The sequence below is a fragment of the Falco biarmicus genome, chromosome 3 (assembly GCF_023638135.1).
Source record: "Falco biarmicus isolate bFalBia1 chromosome 3, bFalBia1.pri, whole genome shotgun sequence".
Lineage (NCBI taxonomy): Eukaryota > Metazoa > Chordata > Aves > Falconiformes > Falconidae > Falco > Falco biarmicus.
In genome coordinates, this window is record NC_079290.1 from 52475074 (window position 1) to 52489747 (window position 14674).

Sequence of the window (14674 nt, forward strand, 5' to 3'; positions counted from 1 at the left end):
TCAGCCCCACGTGCAATGCTTGTAACCCAAAAATACTGCATTGTACCAGTGCATGAAAAAGCACAAGTGGAACAGATCTGAGCAGGTTCCCTGTTGGAGCTGAGTGAACTGATAAAATTAGCCATAAAAAAGAGCATCATAGTTCATTATAGTCTCTGGCTTTATTAATAACTTCATCCTTTACTTTAAAAATGCTTTACTAGAGTTCCTTTTTTCTTTTTTAGTTGTTAATAGAACTAGTCCATCAGCAGGCTTTAGCTAAAGAGGTGGCCCTGGTTTGGCAGCCCCCAGCCTTATCCCTCACCTCTGCCAGCACTGTGGGATAACCCCACAGCTGAGTTTTTACCTTAAAACAGAGGGATGCCTCCCCCTCTGGTTCAGCATCCTGGGCTGAGTCACCGTCAGCTCAGGTGTTGGGGCAGGCAAGCCAGGAGGTGCGCGTGAGATTGTGCAGGTCATCCTCAGTGAACCGGGAGGCTGACTAGTGTCTGTATGGAGCCTGAAGCTCTTCTGTGGAGCCTAATCTGTGTCCTAATTAGGCCCTCTGAGTATCTGCAAGCAAAACTCCCGAGGGGCACATGCGGCTGGCTGAACGGTTGGGTTTATTCGGCTGACAAAGCTCAGAAGGCAGAAGTAGGTAGCTGAAGGCTGAGGAGAGCAGGCAGCAGGACTTTGGCCACCTCCACAGTGGCAGTTGCGTTTTGCTTAGAAAATCAGTTTATAATCGCAGGTGCGGAATGTGACTTGCCTTGTATTCCGGTGGAAGCTGCCGCCTTCAGCCAGGAGTCAGAAACTCTGCTGCCCATTGCGATTGCTTAGCAGCTGCATGGTGATAAACTGTAATGTATTAGCATCTCAGCTCCTTACAGTGTTGTTTAAATGTAGTGGTCCACTCATACATAGTTCCTTCTGCAAGGGGCCTGATGACATTAATTGTCATCTCTTTTGTTCAGGATATGTAACTCACAGGCTTGCCCATTATTTTCCTTTAAAGGCTCCTAAGCATTGGGGCTATTGCTGGAAAACAGGGATATTCAAATCACTTTCTAAAATGTTTGGAGGTAGAATCTGGCCCAGTTTTTGGAAGATCATACAAGATAGAGCTTTTATGCACTTTCCTTCCCCAGCTCCTTTAGTGAGATAACGTTCCCATTAAAGTCAACAGGCTATTTTCCACCCCCCCCCACCCCCCCCCAGGAGTACAGGGTCATGCCCTGTCTCTGCTGGCATAATGCAGGCACCATTGACAAGACAGACTGTTTAATGGGTTTTTCTGAGTCATAATGGTCCATCGAGTCAAAACGTACTTAGGATTTTTAGTCTGAGAATAATTGGCTGGATAGACTATAATAGCTCCTTTGAAATGACTGCCAGGTAAATGTGGGTCTCATTCACAGGCAGCATATTCTCAAGCTGAAAATCTGTATGAAATATTTGTTGAGTAAACTTTTATCTCGTATGCTAAAATCCATATCTAATTGATTTTACTGTATGAGTTACAAAGAAAAGTCTAATCCCATTATGAATTCAGAGCCATCAGTGTGTTTTCTTTAAATCCAAAGCTTTGGTTTCTTTTCATTTGAAACATCTCAAAAATACATGCTTTTGAAAAGTATGTACTATTTTCAGACGTGCGTTGTTTAGAGAAGCAGCAAATGACTCATAAGCTTTTGAAATACACATCTGCCTGCTGATGCAGTAACAACGGGATGCTTTTTGGAGAGCAGTTCAGTTAGACTAACATGCTTACTGAAGGAGCGGTCTTTGTAGCAGACGTGTCTGAATTTGTGGCATGAGCCCCAGCTGGACACCTCAGTCAGTACTGTTGCATCTTCCCATCTGAGCCCAGAGCTGTACAGGGTGTGTGGAACATAACATTTAAAACATCTTATTTCATCTTACATTCCAAGTTAAAAGTTTTTGTTTAAAGACCAGCAAAAAACATGGCATAGTACCAGGCCTGAAGAAGCACAAGTGGAAGTAAGCAGGTCAGCATCCTCACTGAGGCCAAGTGAACTGAGAAAGGAAGCCACAGAAAAAGAGAGAAAGCAATTTCACATTTTATTTTAGTCTTTGACTTCAATAATAGTAATGTTAGCCCTTATTAAGATGGTCTTAGTTTTTAAAAAGCAAAGCATATACACTCTAGAAGTGTCTCTGAAATCAGGTCCAGATATTGTGATGATCAGTAATAGCACTGATAGTTTTAAACCCGAGACTGGTAGTTGTATTTCTTGATTCAGGACATAAAGTCATGGTCTGTGGAAATCAGAAAAAAAATTTTCCCCTTTGTGTGTGTATACTTACATAGAAGAAGTTAGTTGTATTGATTATTGAGTGAAGGAGCGTGAAAGACAAGCATTTCAAAGCCCAGTGAATGTCAAGTACTTGCAAGTCCTGAAGAAAACCACAAAATAATTCTTACTGTCCATGTTCAGATCCTGAAGTGCATTCCAGTTATCTGATTAGAATGGATAGTGTCTTCCCAGTTTTGTGGGGAAAGTTGTCATGCAAAGATTGCTGTATTATATTTTAATCTGAATCATATTTTACAGCAGTTTAAAAAGTCATCATTTAACAGCATGCCCCTTGCACACTGTATCACTGAAAAGTAAAAAAAAAAACCAAAACAAAAAGCTTAAAATATTTGGGACAGAAGCTACGGAGTGAATATCACATCCAGGCAGAAGAGTGAAGCGTGCGACACTTTCATTTTTGCTCCTTATAGTGACACTGTGTGGATGAAACCAGGAGTACACGTACAGAATAATGTCAGTGAAATCCTAGTTAAGAGAATAATGCCTGCAAGTTGTACCTACCTCTGTTTATTAAACCTGAACTAAAAAAACACGCTGAAAGCAGTTCATTAACGGGTTTGTCAGAGGAGGTGTGTGAGGACAGGCGAGCAGATGCATGAGCAGCCTAAGCATTGATGACAGACACTCTGTGTATTTGAGCCTTGCAGCTGCCGGACACAAGGGAGTTGGAGAACATGTGCCTGCCCATGCAGGCTCTCTGATGTCTAGTAGAATGTGACCTCTGCAGCCTTTCCCACTTTCGGGGCCACTATGGGCTGTCTTCACCTCTGGCCTGTCACATACTCTGGGGAAGCATATAGGCACTTGATGGTCTGTAACACCTATACCCTCTGTCAGATTAGAGTGAAATCAGCCAGCAGGTTTTTGTTGAGGAGACAACATTCAGGCAGACATGGCTACATGTACAGTGTAATCAAATAAGCTTTTTTTCTGTAGAAAATCAGTCTAAAAACATAGATGCACAATTTGCTGCCCGACCATGCAGAGCAATATATGCCATCAGCTGCTATCTGCCCATTGACAGATAAATTAAATGGTCTTATTTAATTCGTCAGTTGAGCTGAAGGCACTTAGCAATATTCCTGTCCTCCTATTTGTATCTTTTTTTTCAGTAGCCTTTTCTCTGTGGTGGTGGTCCCACTCAACAAGGGGTGCTGTCCTGCACTGTCCAAGTTGCCCACGTTCTGGCAAGGTGAAAGCAAAGAGGTAGACAGGAGGTGCTCGGTGACCCTGGCTGGTGAGGAGCCCTATTAAGTGTGCACCAGATCCAAAAAGTGGTGCCAGAAACCCGCAGCGCTGCATCACATCTGCTCCCTGAATGGCCTAACAGCCCTGCTGTTTTCTTAGCTGTATCTTCATGTCTGCCTGACCTCTCCTCCAACCTAAAAACCACCAGCCAGTCTCAGCATCATTTAACAAAGAGGGAAATTTCTCCAAAATGTTCCAGCATATACAAATTTTGTGAAAACAGGCAGCTGGGTAAGGGAGAGAGATCTTATTCGTGCCTTTGCTGAAGGAAATGCTCCTGAACATGTGCCTGGCTAGATAGCAGGTTAGAGGCATGGCACACTGGGCTTTGCTAGCTCACCTGGTCATGGGATGGCTATAGGGAGGCCTGGGGAGGAGCTGGGACGTACCAGAGCTGTTCATTGCAGGATGTTGCGCTCTGTACGTGGACCACCACCATCCTGAATGTTTGCAGCAGTCTGCAGGATCAAGCCCTTGATGATGCAGGTGACTATCAGGCCCCCAAGATGTACCGTGATTCAGCAGTGTAATCTGCAGCCACTCCCAAATTCAGATTCGAGTGCCTGAGCAGGAACCGGAGCACATTGTGTCAGCCACGGAGCAGGGTTTGGCAAGCTGCAGCCGCGCTCCAGTGTGCCTGCTTTGCAGGAGCTGTCAGAGCTAGACCTTGCTGTGCCTGACCTGCCTGCATGTCTCTGGGTTCCCACAACACTCGGGTTTCACCCTGGAGAAAACACCAAGTTTGGGACTGACAGTTCCTGTTGTTCAGTATTTTGTACAGGTCTTCATCCTAGCCTAGCTGTACTCTTTTGCAATTCTCTTTGTCATATCATTGCAGCTTAAAATTAAAGGCCTCTACCCTAGCAAACCTTCCTACTGCTGAATAATCCAGGGAGCTTTCCCTGAAAGTGAATTACACCAAACAGGGTCTCTCAAGATCATCTACTGCTCTATTTTTACTTCAGCTACAGAGACTCGTCATTAATTTTGGAGGCACAAGGAAGATGAACTAATATATGCCTAGCAGTCCTGGCCAGAAAAATTAATTCTTCTCCTGCATACCTGAGTTGCATGCGAAAGCGGACAGATGGCTAAAACTTTTCTCAGAGTTAGTTGGATAGAGACAGACTTCTTTAACTCTTGGAGTTAAAGGGCAGAAATTTAATACTGTGCCTAGCATAAGGAAAGTTGTTTTATTTGCAGTATTGCAGAAATAAGAAAAAAATAATTGAAGAAAAATTTTGATGATGTGGTTCTCTTAGTAAATTGGGAACAATGACCCTTGAAGGACCATAAAGAAAGTGAATGTCAAGATAATTTATTATTGTTACATTATCTACCTCATTTTTCACTTTGTCTTACTGAGTTGTTACATCCTTACAAGGTAATGCCCCAAACATTAATGAGCACCTTTTTATCTTTCACGGCTTTAAAAAAGTAACAAACAGCTTTTAAAAGGGGGATTTTCTGCCAGGTTTATGTATACTTAATTGTTTTGACACCAGAAATGAAGTATTTATGTGATGTGGGACACGTATTGGATCAGCAAAGCGGCCACCATCTCTAGGATAGCTGTAAGCCTGTGAAGCTCCTGGACACTTCTCTCTGAAGTGGCATTTGAAGGAGCCGCTATCTTAGGTCAAGGAGTCAGCTGAAGAGGAAAAAAAAATGGTTGATGTGGCTAATTGGTTTGTTGTTGGCTTGTTTTGTTTTGTTCTGCCCTGTCCTCCAGGAGAGCCAGTTTCTACGCCTGTCGCCTTGACAAGAATTTGTATGTAATTGGTGGAAGAAATGAAACTGGCTATTTGTCCAGCGTGGAGTGCTACAATCTGGAGACAAACGAGTGGCGTTACGTGTCTTCACTACCACAGCCTTTGGCAGCCCATGCAGGAGCTGTTCACAATGGCAAGATATATATTTCAGGCCAGTGTCTTTTATAATTCCTGCTGTAATAACAAAAAAACCAACCCAAAACTACCAACAACAAAAAAAACCCAGAAACATAGAGCTAAATTCCTGCTGCAGTGCAGTGTCTTTATGTACAGTAATTAACAGATGTATATTTGCTTTGCAGGAGGTGTTCACAATGGAGAATATGTCCCCTGGCTGTACTGCTATGACCCTGTGATGGACGTCTGGGCCCGAAAACAGGACATGAACACAAAGCGAGCAATCCACACTTTGGCTGTAATGAATGATCGACTGTATGCAATTGGAGGAAACCATTTGAAAGGTCACATTTTTAATAGCGAAAAAGCATTTCACTGTCCCCTATCTCCTGATAAAGAATATCTTTGTTAGACAGTCATTGCTAAATACATTAAAAACCAGGCAACGCAATTTAACAGGACACTTGAGCCAGCAATTTTTAAAAACATTTTATGCAAATTATTTTAAAATTACAACAGTACATTAAATATATGAGTAATGAATGCTTTAGATAATAAAAATGGGAGCTTCCATTACTCAAAGGCATTGGACAATTTGTCACTACCAAGAATTCAATGAAACAAACAGATTATTCTTTGACCCAAGAGTACCAGCAGTATTTTCCTCTGTAAATCATTTTCCAAAACGTGCAGTTAGAGAGAGCTTTTTTCAGACCAACACACAAAAACAAGGTCTTGATTTAATGAAGAGAAAGAAAAAAAAAAAAAAACTCCAGCCATTAAACATTAGGACTAGGTTCTTTAGATCCCTCTTTAGTATTAAATGTAGCTTGTTAATTATAATTCATTTTAGCGGTCTACTGTTTTCATCTTTTGAAAAGGTCTCATATTAAAATAACTACTGCTTAGGCATGTGGTATTTTTTTCTTAATACCTACATGCTGTTGCTATTATTGCTAAAGAGATTCTGCTTAATCCGTCTACTTAGACAAAAAGCACAGCTCCTGCTCCTTTTTCCCATGACAATATTTGACAGTTTAAATTCACATTTTTTTCTTCTTTATCCTTTCTTGCTTGAAAAAAAAAAAAAGCCTCTCAACAACAAAAAAGAAAATCGTAATGCAAAATAAAAAGTGATGTTAACTGCCAGTAACACCAGGCCATGTGCTTGCATGATTCCAGCACCCGAGTCCCCATGAGACTCTGAAGCCACATGCTGCTTTTGAAGATCTGTGGAGCATATAGGGGAAAAAGTCTCAGATGTAGATTTTCCCTGGTAAATAGTAGTGGTGCATAAAACTCTGCAGCCAGGTGCAGGGCTGCTGTGCCTCTACTCCCCATCCCTCATTGTGATGGGTGTTCCTGGACTGGACCTTACACAGTGAAGGAGGTAAAAACTGCCTGCGCACCTGCACCTGCAAATTTTGTAGAGGTTGCAAAGCTCCACGGTGTTTGCTTTTTTGCCTGTGAAAGTAAAAGTTAACATGTCACAGCCCTCCTACTGCTAAAGCACATGCTTTGGTTTCCGTAGGCTTGAATTGCTTCCATCCTCCCTTCTCCTTTTTTTTCACTCAGTTTCTCCTACCATCCTCTGGGAAAGAAAGAGCTTCTAATAAATGTTGTCGTTTTTGCCTCTACAACTGTTACCCGAAGGTGCCTTCATTATGTATGAATTGCTTGTTGTTGTGAGAGGTATTTAACAACTGGGCTTCTGGAAAGCTGCCGCTGTCTGGTAGAAGGGCCTTTTGGAAAACTGGTTTCTTCTGTACAGTGAAACAAAAGGAGCAACTGCAAGGAGAGGAGGAGGGAGGGGACTGAAGTGCAGATAAAATGCTGCAAATTCTCCACCCTGGGGGAACAGCCGGGCTCCATGGCAAAGCCCTTTTTTGTGAAGCTGGATCTGTACACTAGTGTTAGTGCATTTACCACATCACAGCTAGTCATGTGCCTACTGCAGTTTATTAAAGAGCTTTTGACAGATTCTGGGCACGCTGCGGTGGCCTTTCTATGGCCCCTTGAAAACTTTACAGCAACAAAAAACTATTTCATCATAGCTGTTCATTCCTGATATAAATAATACTCTTACAAGCAGCATCATTGTAAAGTACCAGTATCACCAAACACCCTTTTCCAGAAAATCTAACTTCTCTTTTCTGTCATACCTTGATGGAGAAGACAGCAGTGTCAGTAAAGCATCCCAGTATATTAAGAAAGCCATAATTTTACTGCAGTGCTCTGATAAAGAAGGTAATTTGAAATAGGGAAATGCCTAAATATTGCAGCAGGAACCAGGACTCCTGGGTTCTAAGTCTGTGTTCTGCTCACTTAATTGATACTAATTAATACAGCTTGAGAGTCTTGAGCTGAGACCCATCTGCCCTTTGGTGATTACAAACCAGCCATTGCTTTGAGCCTTTTTCAGTCTGTCAGAGAAGGATCGTGCCACCTGTTTTTTTGGTTACATTTTCTGTTGCCTTAAAGATTTTGTCACTTCATGGCTGCATGTCTAGAGGGTACACCTTAAATCAGCTTGAAAATTGAAACTGGTCCTGAACATCATGTCTGTCATGCTAAGCACCTTGTCCTTCTGGAACAGTGGCATCAGTTGTCTAAGATCTACTTTGACTTGTTGGACATAGATTTCTGAGCAAGATTTAATCTGTTGACTTTTGAATAGATTATATCTGTTGGCCTTTGAGAAAGACTGCCAGGACAGCCTTTTGCTACATGTGCAGACTCACATTAGCGCTGATAGATGAGGAGGAATATTGCTTGAATCTGCTTGCATTGTTTATAGATTATTACTGAGTGTAAATTTCTGATCTGTTTGGGTTTTGTATGTCCTTATGATTTGTAGAAGACTGTAGAACCTAATGGTAAAAGTCTTCAACAGATTTATTTGAACTGAATGAGACATTAATATTAAATTTATGTGGCAGTATTTTCTAGAAGTTTAACAATTACATTATAATTGTAATTATACAATCGTAACTATAATTTAATAAATTTAACAGTAAAACAAATAATAAAACAGTGTGTCATCATGCATATTCTTTTTTCTCATTGCCCTCCAGGTTTCTCACATCTCGATGTAATGCTTGTGGAATGCTATGATCCAAAAGGTGACCAGTGGAATATCCTCCAGACTCCCATTCTGGAGGGTCGCAGTGGCCCTGGCTGCGCCGTCCTTGATGACAGTATTTACCTTGTAGGAGGCTACAGCTGGAGTATGGTGTGTATCTGCTTTCTGCAGTGACCCTTCCATTCCTCCTGAGTTCTTGGAGCCAATCTGTATATCACTGATGGGATGGAGAGGAGACAAGGGATGAAGTAGCTGCAGGAGCAGATTTTGCTTTTGGTTTGGTTTTCAACTTGTGGAGAGCATGGAGTATTTTTCACCTTTGTGCTTTTTCTGTTTAGATGAGTTGTTATCAGACTGTATTCACTGATATGGAGTAATATAAAAATCAGATGAAATTTGGCAAAAGTGATTGACAGGACTATATGCTTACAATTCTGCTTGTAAGGTACTTGTAAAAGAGTCTGATTTGCAGAGGCTGGGTGCTCAGTCCATATGAAAACCAAACCTCTTGAAGGGCTCCTAAATTAGAGCTCAAAACCATGAGACACTTTTGAACATCTTTAAAGCTGATGTGTGACTTGGATTTTACTAAAGCAACATTTAATATGAATTTTCGTTCTACTACAGGGAGCCTACAAGTCTTCAACTATTTGCTATAGTCCTGAGAAAGGGACTTGGACAGAACTGGAAGGAGATGTTGCTGAGCCACTTGCCGGACCTGCTTGTTCAACTGTCATATTGCCAGCCTGCGTACCTTACAACAAATGATAGTCAAGGAGCACTGACATGAACACTGGTCGCATTTGGGAAAATAATAACGGGTGACGTAAATATTTTATTAGAACAGGATTCCTGTTAAAACAAAGCTACCATAATTGACCCCTTATTCCATATTTATGCTTTAGGAGTGAACTAAAAAAACAAAACCCAAGTGTTGTCCCATCTCAGATAGATGCCGGTGTCTTATGAAGCAAGTAGCTAAAACACACCGAATAATACATGCTGACAGACTGCCATTTCAGACTGATTTTAACTTTTTCCTGCTGCAGAGATATTCCTCACGTCAAATTTAACTTTAAAACAAATGAAGGCTAATTGTTCAAATACAGCCTGAAGAGAAAAGATCAGTATTGTGCATTGTATCTACCTGCATGTGATCTGTGTTGAAGTCATGAGGATGTTGTTTTCATGAATGCTTCAGAATTCAGATAGTGAAAAACTCACACTGCATTGCAGAATTGTCTCCTCCTCTGTAATCCTAACCTACAGCTACTTCACATGCTCTGCAAGCAACACAGCATCAGAAGATTATAAAAGGTAAAGAAATACCATTCAGTTTTTGCACAGCTTGGCAACTAATACACTCTGCCTTCAAAGTCCCCATGTGTAAGTGCAGCGGAAACCAGACTACAATGAAAGCCATGCTTTACAGAGCACTTCTTGCAATAGCAGCTTAGGGATTAGGATCAAATTCTTTTAATCACACTTGTGTAAAGTCAGAGTCATTTCACTGAAATCACATGGAATGACTGTTTTCACATTAGTATAACAGAAATTCGGTCCTGCACCTGAAATTCTGGGTTCGTAAAGTAAGTTATTTCTGACTACTTAACGAAGCACCAGAACCCTTACTTACTTTTCACTAACCTGTTAGGTAGGAGCATCCATGCTAGTTGCTTCCAAAGATGAGAAGACTGCATTTAACTATGAATGTATTACTTTGGACTTTTAAATGATTATGCAGAATTTTGGAGAGACGCTGGTAAGTAGTTAAAATATTCCTGTGTGGTTGATCTTAAAATGTACTATGAAAGATTTTTACTATTGATCCAAAGTAATACAAGGCTAGACTTTCCACTGCCATGTAGTCTGTGTAATTATTTACACATTGCAAAGCAAGTTCAGAATGCTGCCACGTGGGACCAGTAGCATTTAGGACTCACTTCATGAACTCATAGCTGCTTGCACAAATCAGCCTGTCTGTGTTTTAAGCTTATATCTTTCTCTCCTGGCTTTGCAAAAGCAGTGACAACATCTGAGCCTGATTCTTCACCACCTTGCAGTTAACATAAGCGTCTACACCTCAGTAAAGTATATGCATAATTATTCCATTATGGTTTGCTGGTGCTGCATCCGTTGCCCTCAGGACCGTCCTCTTCACTGGTGTAAACAGACAGTGCTCCACTGAAGCCAATGAATGTACTTTGATTTATGTCAGCTAAGAATCTGGCCTTCAATTTACCTAGTTGTAACTGGCTGCATACCAGATAAAAGGCAAAAGAAATTCAGATCCTGCATTTTCAAGCCTGCACATCTTTCATGATAGGACTTAATGCTAGTGCATTAAGCAAGGAGCAGGCAACTACCGGAGGTTGGTTTCTGCTGCAGAGGCAATAGATGGGAGAAAGAATTCATTGTTTGCTTTGCAAAATAGAAAGAGGGTGAATGTACACAGAAATTACACTATATATTGATGCTTGAGAGCAATATAAATAATGGAGACCAAATACCATGGGACTGTTTCTCTCTGGCATCAGTCCAGTTTTATTGCAATGCAACTCCCTTGCTTGCAGCAGAATTACATAGTTGTGAAATTGGAGTAATGCAGTAAAGACTGATACCATACAAATGCAATAACCTACTTGTTGAGGTAGCTGCACGCCTGGAAAAAAATAGTTTAAACAAAGTAATTATCTGAAGATGCTAATATTTGAATGTGCCGTTGGGCGGTTTTCCAGTGAGCATCACTAAGGAGCTCATAAAGGTGGAGTGTATATCCTAAAATCTCAATCCATTTCTACTATATAGTGCAATCTTAGTTGGTTTTGTATTTATTTATATTGTTCAGATCCAAGGGATCCCTTGTAAAATATATTTGGTGCAATCATGATTTTTTTTTCCTTTCCTGTTGAAAGTATATAAATATAAATATATATAAAAAGGAAACTGTTAAGATACTACATGAGAAAACCTTGAATGACATTGAAGATCAGGATAAGGTCTGCCATTAAACACTGTCACCTGTCTCTACTAAGATGTACCATTTGTAAAGGATATTTGTTGTCCTTTGAAGTGGTTCTTTTTTTTACCAAGATAATTTAAAGATTTATGAAGACTGTATGTAAATCTTTCTTTCAGGAAGGCATGACCAAGGAAAGTGAATCAGTCACACAAAGAATGTAAATTTTGTACAGTACTAGACTGTGTAAATGAAGCTTGCTTGTAGGGGGGGAAACTTTAAATAAAACTTTATGTACTAATACAACTGTCTGCCATATTCCTACTTATAAAGTGTATGTATAAATAATATCTACATTAAATTCTTTGGAAGTTTTTTTATCATGCAGATGTGTAAACTTCTTTTATTTTGTGGCCATACATAACAGCCTCATTGTTCTCCAAGTGTCATTACTCAGTGCTTGTAAATGCAGTGATGCACTAAAATGTAGTGAGTCAGTCTTCCCCTAAGCCCACGTGCCTGGCCTGTGCTTCCAGCAGGGAAAGCCCCACCTGCCTGTCAGCGGCCAGGGTCTGACCTCAGAACCCTGCGGATGCGATCGGATGCCTCTGAAATGCCTCTGCCCTGCATTGCTCTGCCCGTTCCTCTGTCCCATGGTAAGGTAAGTGAAAAGGACAGTGCTCCATTAAACATGGTCTTGCTTTGGGGAACTTGATGTTAGTTGTGCCGATTTCTTCCCTCTGTGGCAACTGACCCTTCTAACGATTATTTCTGTTCTTGGAGGGGAGGTGCTGGCACAGGTGAGCAGCAGAGGAGCTGGGATGAGGTATTGCCAGGCCGAGAAGACAAGGTAAAGGCAGGGGGTTTACCAGAAGCAGAATCGTTATCAATACCAGTTCCTGTACTACTTATATTACTTATTCATGCCTACCAACCTTCGTCAGGGACCAGAACCTTCCTATGCAAACCACGTGGGTGCACTGAGCAAACAAAAAGGCAGTCCTTGCTCCCCATGCTTACAGCAAGTGTGAGCTGTGCTGGGGGCTGGCTGTGGGTGCAATGAGAGTCTGGTCTAACAAGAGGAGATCAGTCCTGTTCAAGTCTTCTGTGAGGAAGGGAAAGGTGAGCCAGCAGCAATATGGTAAGATAGCGCAATGAGTAGGACTGTTTCATTAATGAGTTTATTTCAGAAGAGGAAGGTAGGAAGAAAGATTTTATTTTTTTTTTTTAAGTAATGTGGGAGAAGAAGGAAGAGGAGAAGCTGGAAGCAGTGGGCAGAGTAGAGAAAGGAAGGGAATGAAGCCAAAGAAGAGATAAGAATGAAAGGAAAAAATAGAAAATGAGAGCCTGCAATAGGGGAAAGTGGGAATTTCTTGTGGATCAAGGGCACAGAGAAAGTAAGGGCTGGAGTAATGAGGAAGGCAAAGATGGTTTCTGAGAAGCACACATCAGAGCAAGCCTGGAAAGAAATGAAGGAAAGGCAATAAAAAAAGCAGAAGAGAAACATGAGGAAATGCAATAAAAGAGGACATGAAATAAACATGAAACTAAATAAGCACGTGCTGAGGGTACCACTCCTTCAGCTAATCATTTACAGTGGTCCAGCTGTCAAGCAGAAGGATCAAATCAGCAGAGTACTTAGGTACTTTAGGTGTTGCTTTCAGACTTCAGCACAAGAAAAACCATGAGGGATGCCCAGCAGCACTTCTCTGCAGTGCCGGGCCTGCAGCAAGCGCCCAACTACAGCCAGCACCTGTGGCAAGGGAAGAGAGCAGCAGCTGATGGTGAGAAGCACAAGAAGAGCAGACGTATCACAAGTCTCGGTCCTCAGTCCCTGCTGGGTGGGAGGGAAGCATCCTTTCCGTTTCTGATTCTCAGATGAGAGTTGTTGTTGGGAGTTGGACACCTGGACTGTTTCTCTGCTGTCCTTCCTGCCAAACATTAATTTTCTCCTCTTTGTCTTCAGCATGGCAAACTTGCCCAGGTAGTTTTGCGGAGCTGGGCCTGGAAAACAAGACCAGTTAATGGAGCTATTTCTCTGGTCCTGAGCTGTGGTCCTATCCACTGCCTGAGAAGTGTGCGAAGTCTGGGTTGCTGCTGACTTGCGACCCATATGCATGCCCTTAAGGAGAGCAAAGATGGCATTTCAGAAATACACTTTTCATTTATTATAGCACTGTCTTCAAAGGTACTGTGCCCCCACCTCCCAAAAGCTGGCACTGCTTTCCTTGATGTGGTTGTCCCCAGTCCTGCTATTAATACAACGATTTACTCTGCTGGCTGCATCTGTGAGCCAATTTCTGAGAAAAATCCATGCCAAAACTTACTATATATACCGATTTGTATTGTATTATAATCACTCACCAATACTAGTACTCCAGCTCTCTTGCTTTTAAGGCACAGACCATGTTTCAATTTAAATGGAGCTTTCTGGGTACAGACAAAGGAGACAGAAATCCCACACAGTACTGAAGAGGCCAGGAGGGTAATTGCCAATATACACACTCATGAGTAGTTTAAGATACACGTTCTCATTTCTGCTGTTAGTGTGGCAGTGGAAAAGAGTCAGTGTTTCAGCCTCTCAGGTCCAGACCGAGGAAGCAGCGACAGCAGTGCTTGAGGTCAGAATGGTTAGCGGGAAAGGAAAGTACGCTAATGAATTCTGGAGGGCTTGTAATGCCATAAAAGATTCAGTTAATCTGCAGCATAGATGTTGATCAGCGAAACTGAACCTAACTCTCTGGACCTTGTCAGATGTATTCTGTGCGTGTCAGTGTTCCACACCAATTACAGATTTTAGAAGATGCTCTCATGCAAAACTATGTGCCCTAATATATAAGCCAGCTCAGATGTAACTAAAATTAAAATCTGACTGTGGCAAATCTCTGTGATCCTGATATATGAAAATCCAAATAAATTATTTGTTCCCAGAAATGAAAAATAACTTCAGCAGGAAATTTCAAAATTACTTATGCAGGATTAATCCAGTTCAATGAATGCATCTTGCGTTGATTAATAAAGCAATCCTGAATTGCAAACTAAAGCGAGAGGAGACTTCTGGTGCTGATATATTTGTGTATTTCTGAAGCTAGAGAGAAATGCGTGCTTGCAAGAGATGTGGTCAACCAGTGTAAACAGAGATTGAATACAAATAGTGATTTTCTAATTGTCTGTTTTC

General features: G+C 41.4%; 1 protein-coding gene across 1 annotated transcript in view; it reads left to right on the forward strand.

The window, feature by feature from the left end:
• KLHL14 (kelch like family member 14) overlaps window positions 1–11880 on the forward strand; it is a 63572-nt gene extending 51692 nt beyond the window's left edge. The window contains 4 exon segments of the mRNA XM_056332860.1: window positions 5299–5489; window positions 5641–5799; window positions 8530–8687; window positions 9165–11880. Of these exon segments, the coding sequence (XP_056188835.1) occupies window positions 5299–5489; window positions 5641–5799; window positions 8530–8687; window positions 9165–9305 (649 nt within the window). The 3' untranslated portion in view covers window positions 9306–11880.
• The last annotated feature ends 2794 nt before the right edge of the window (window positions 11881–14674 follow it).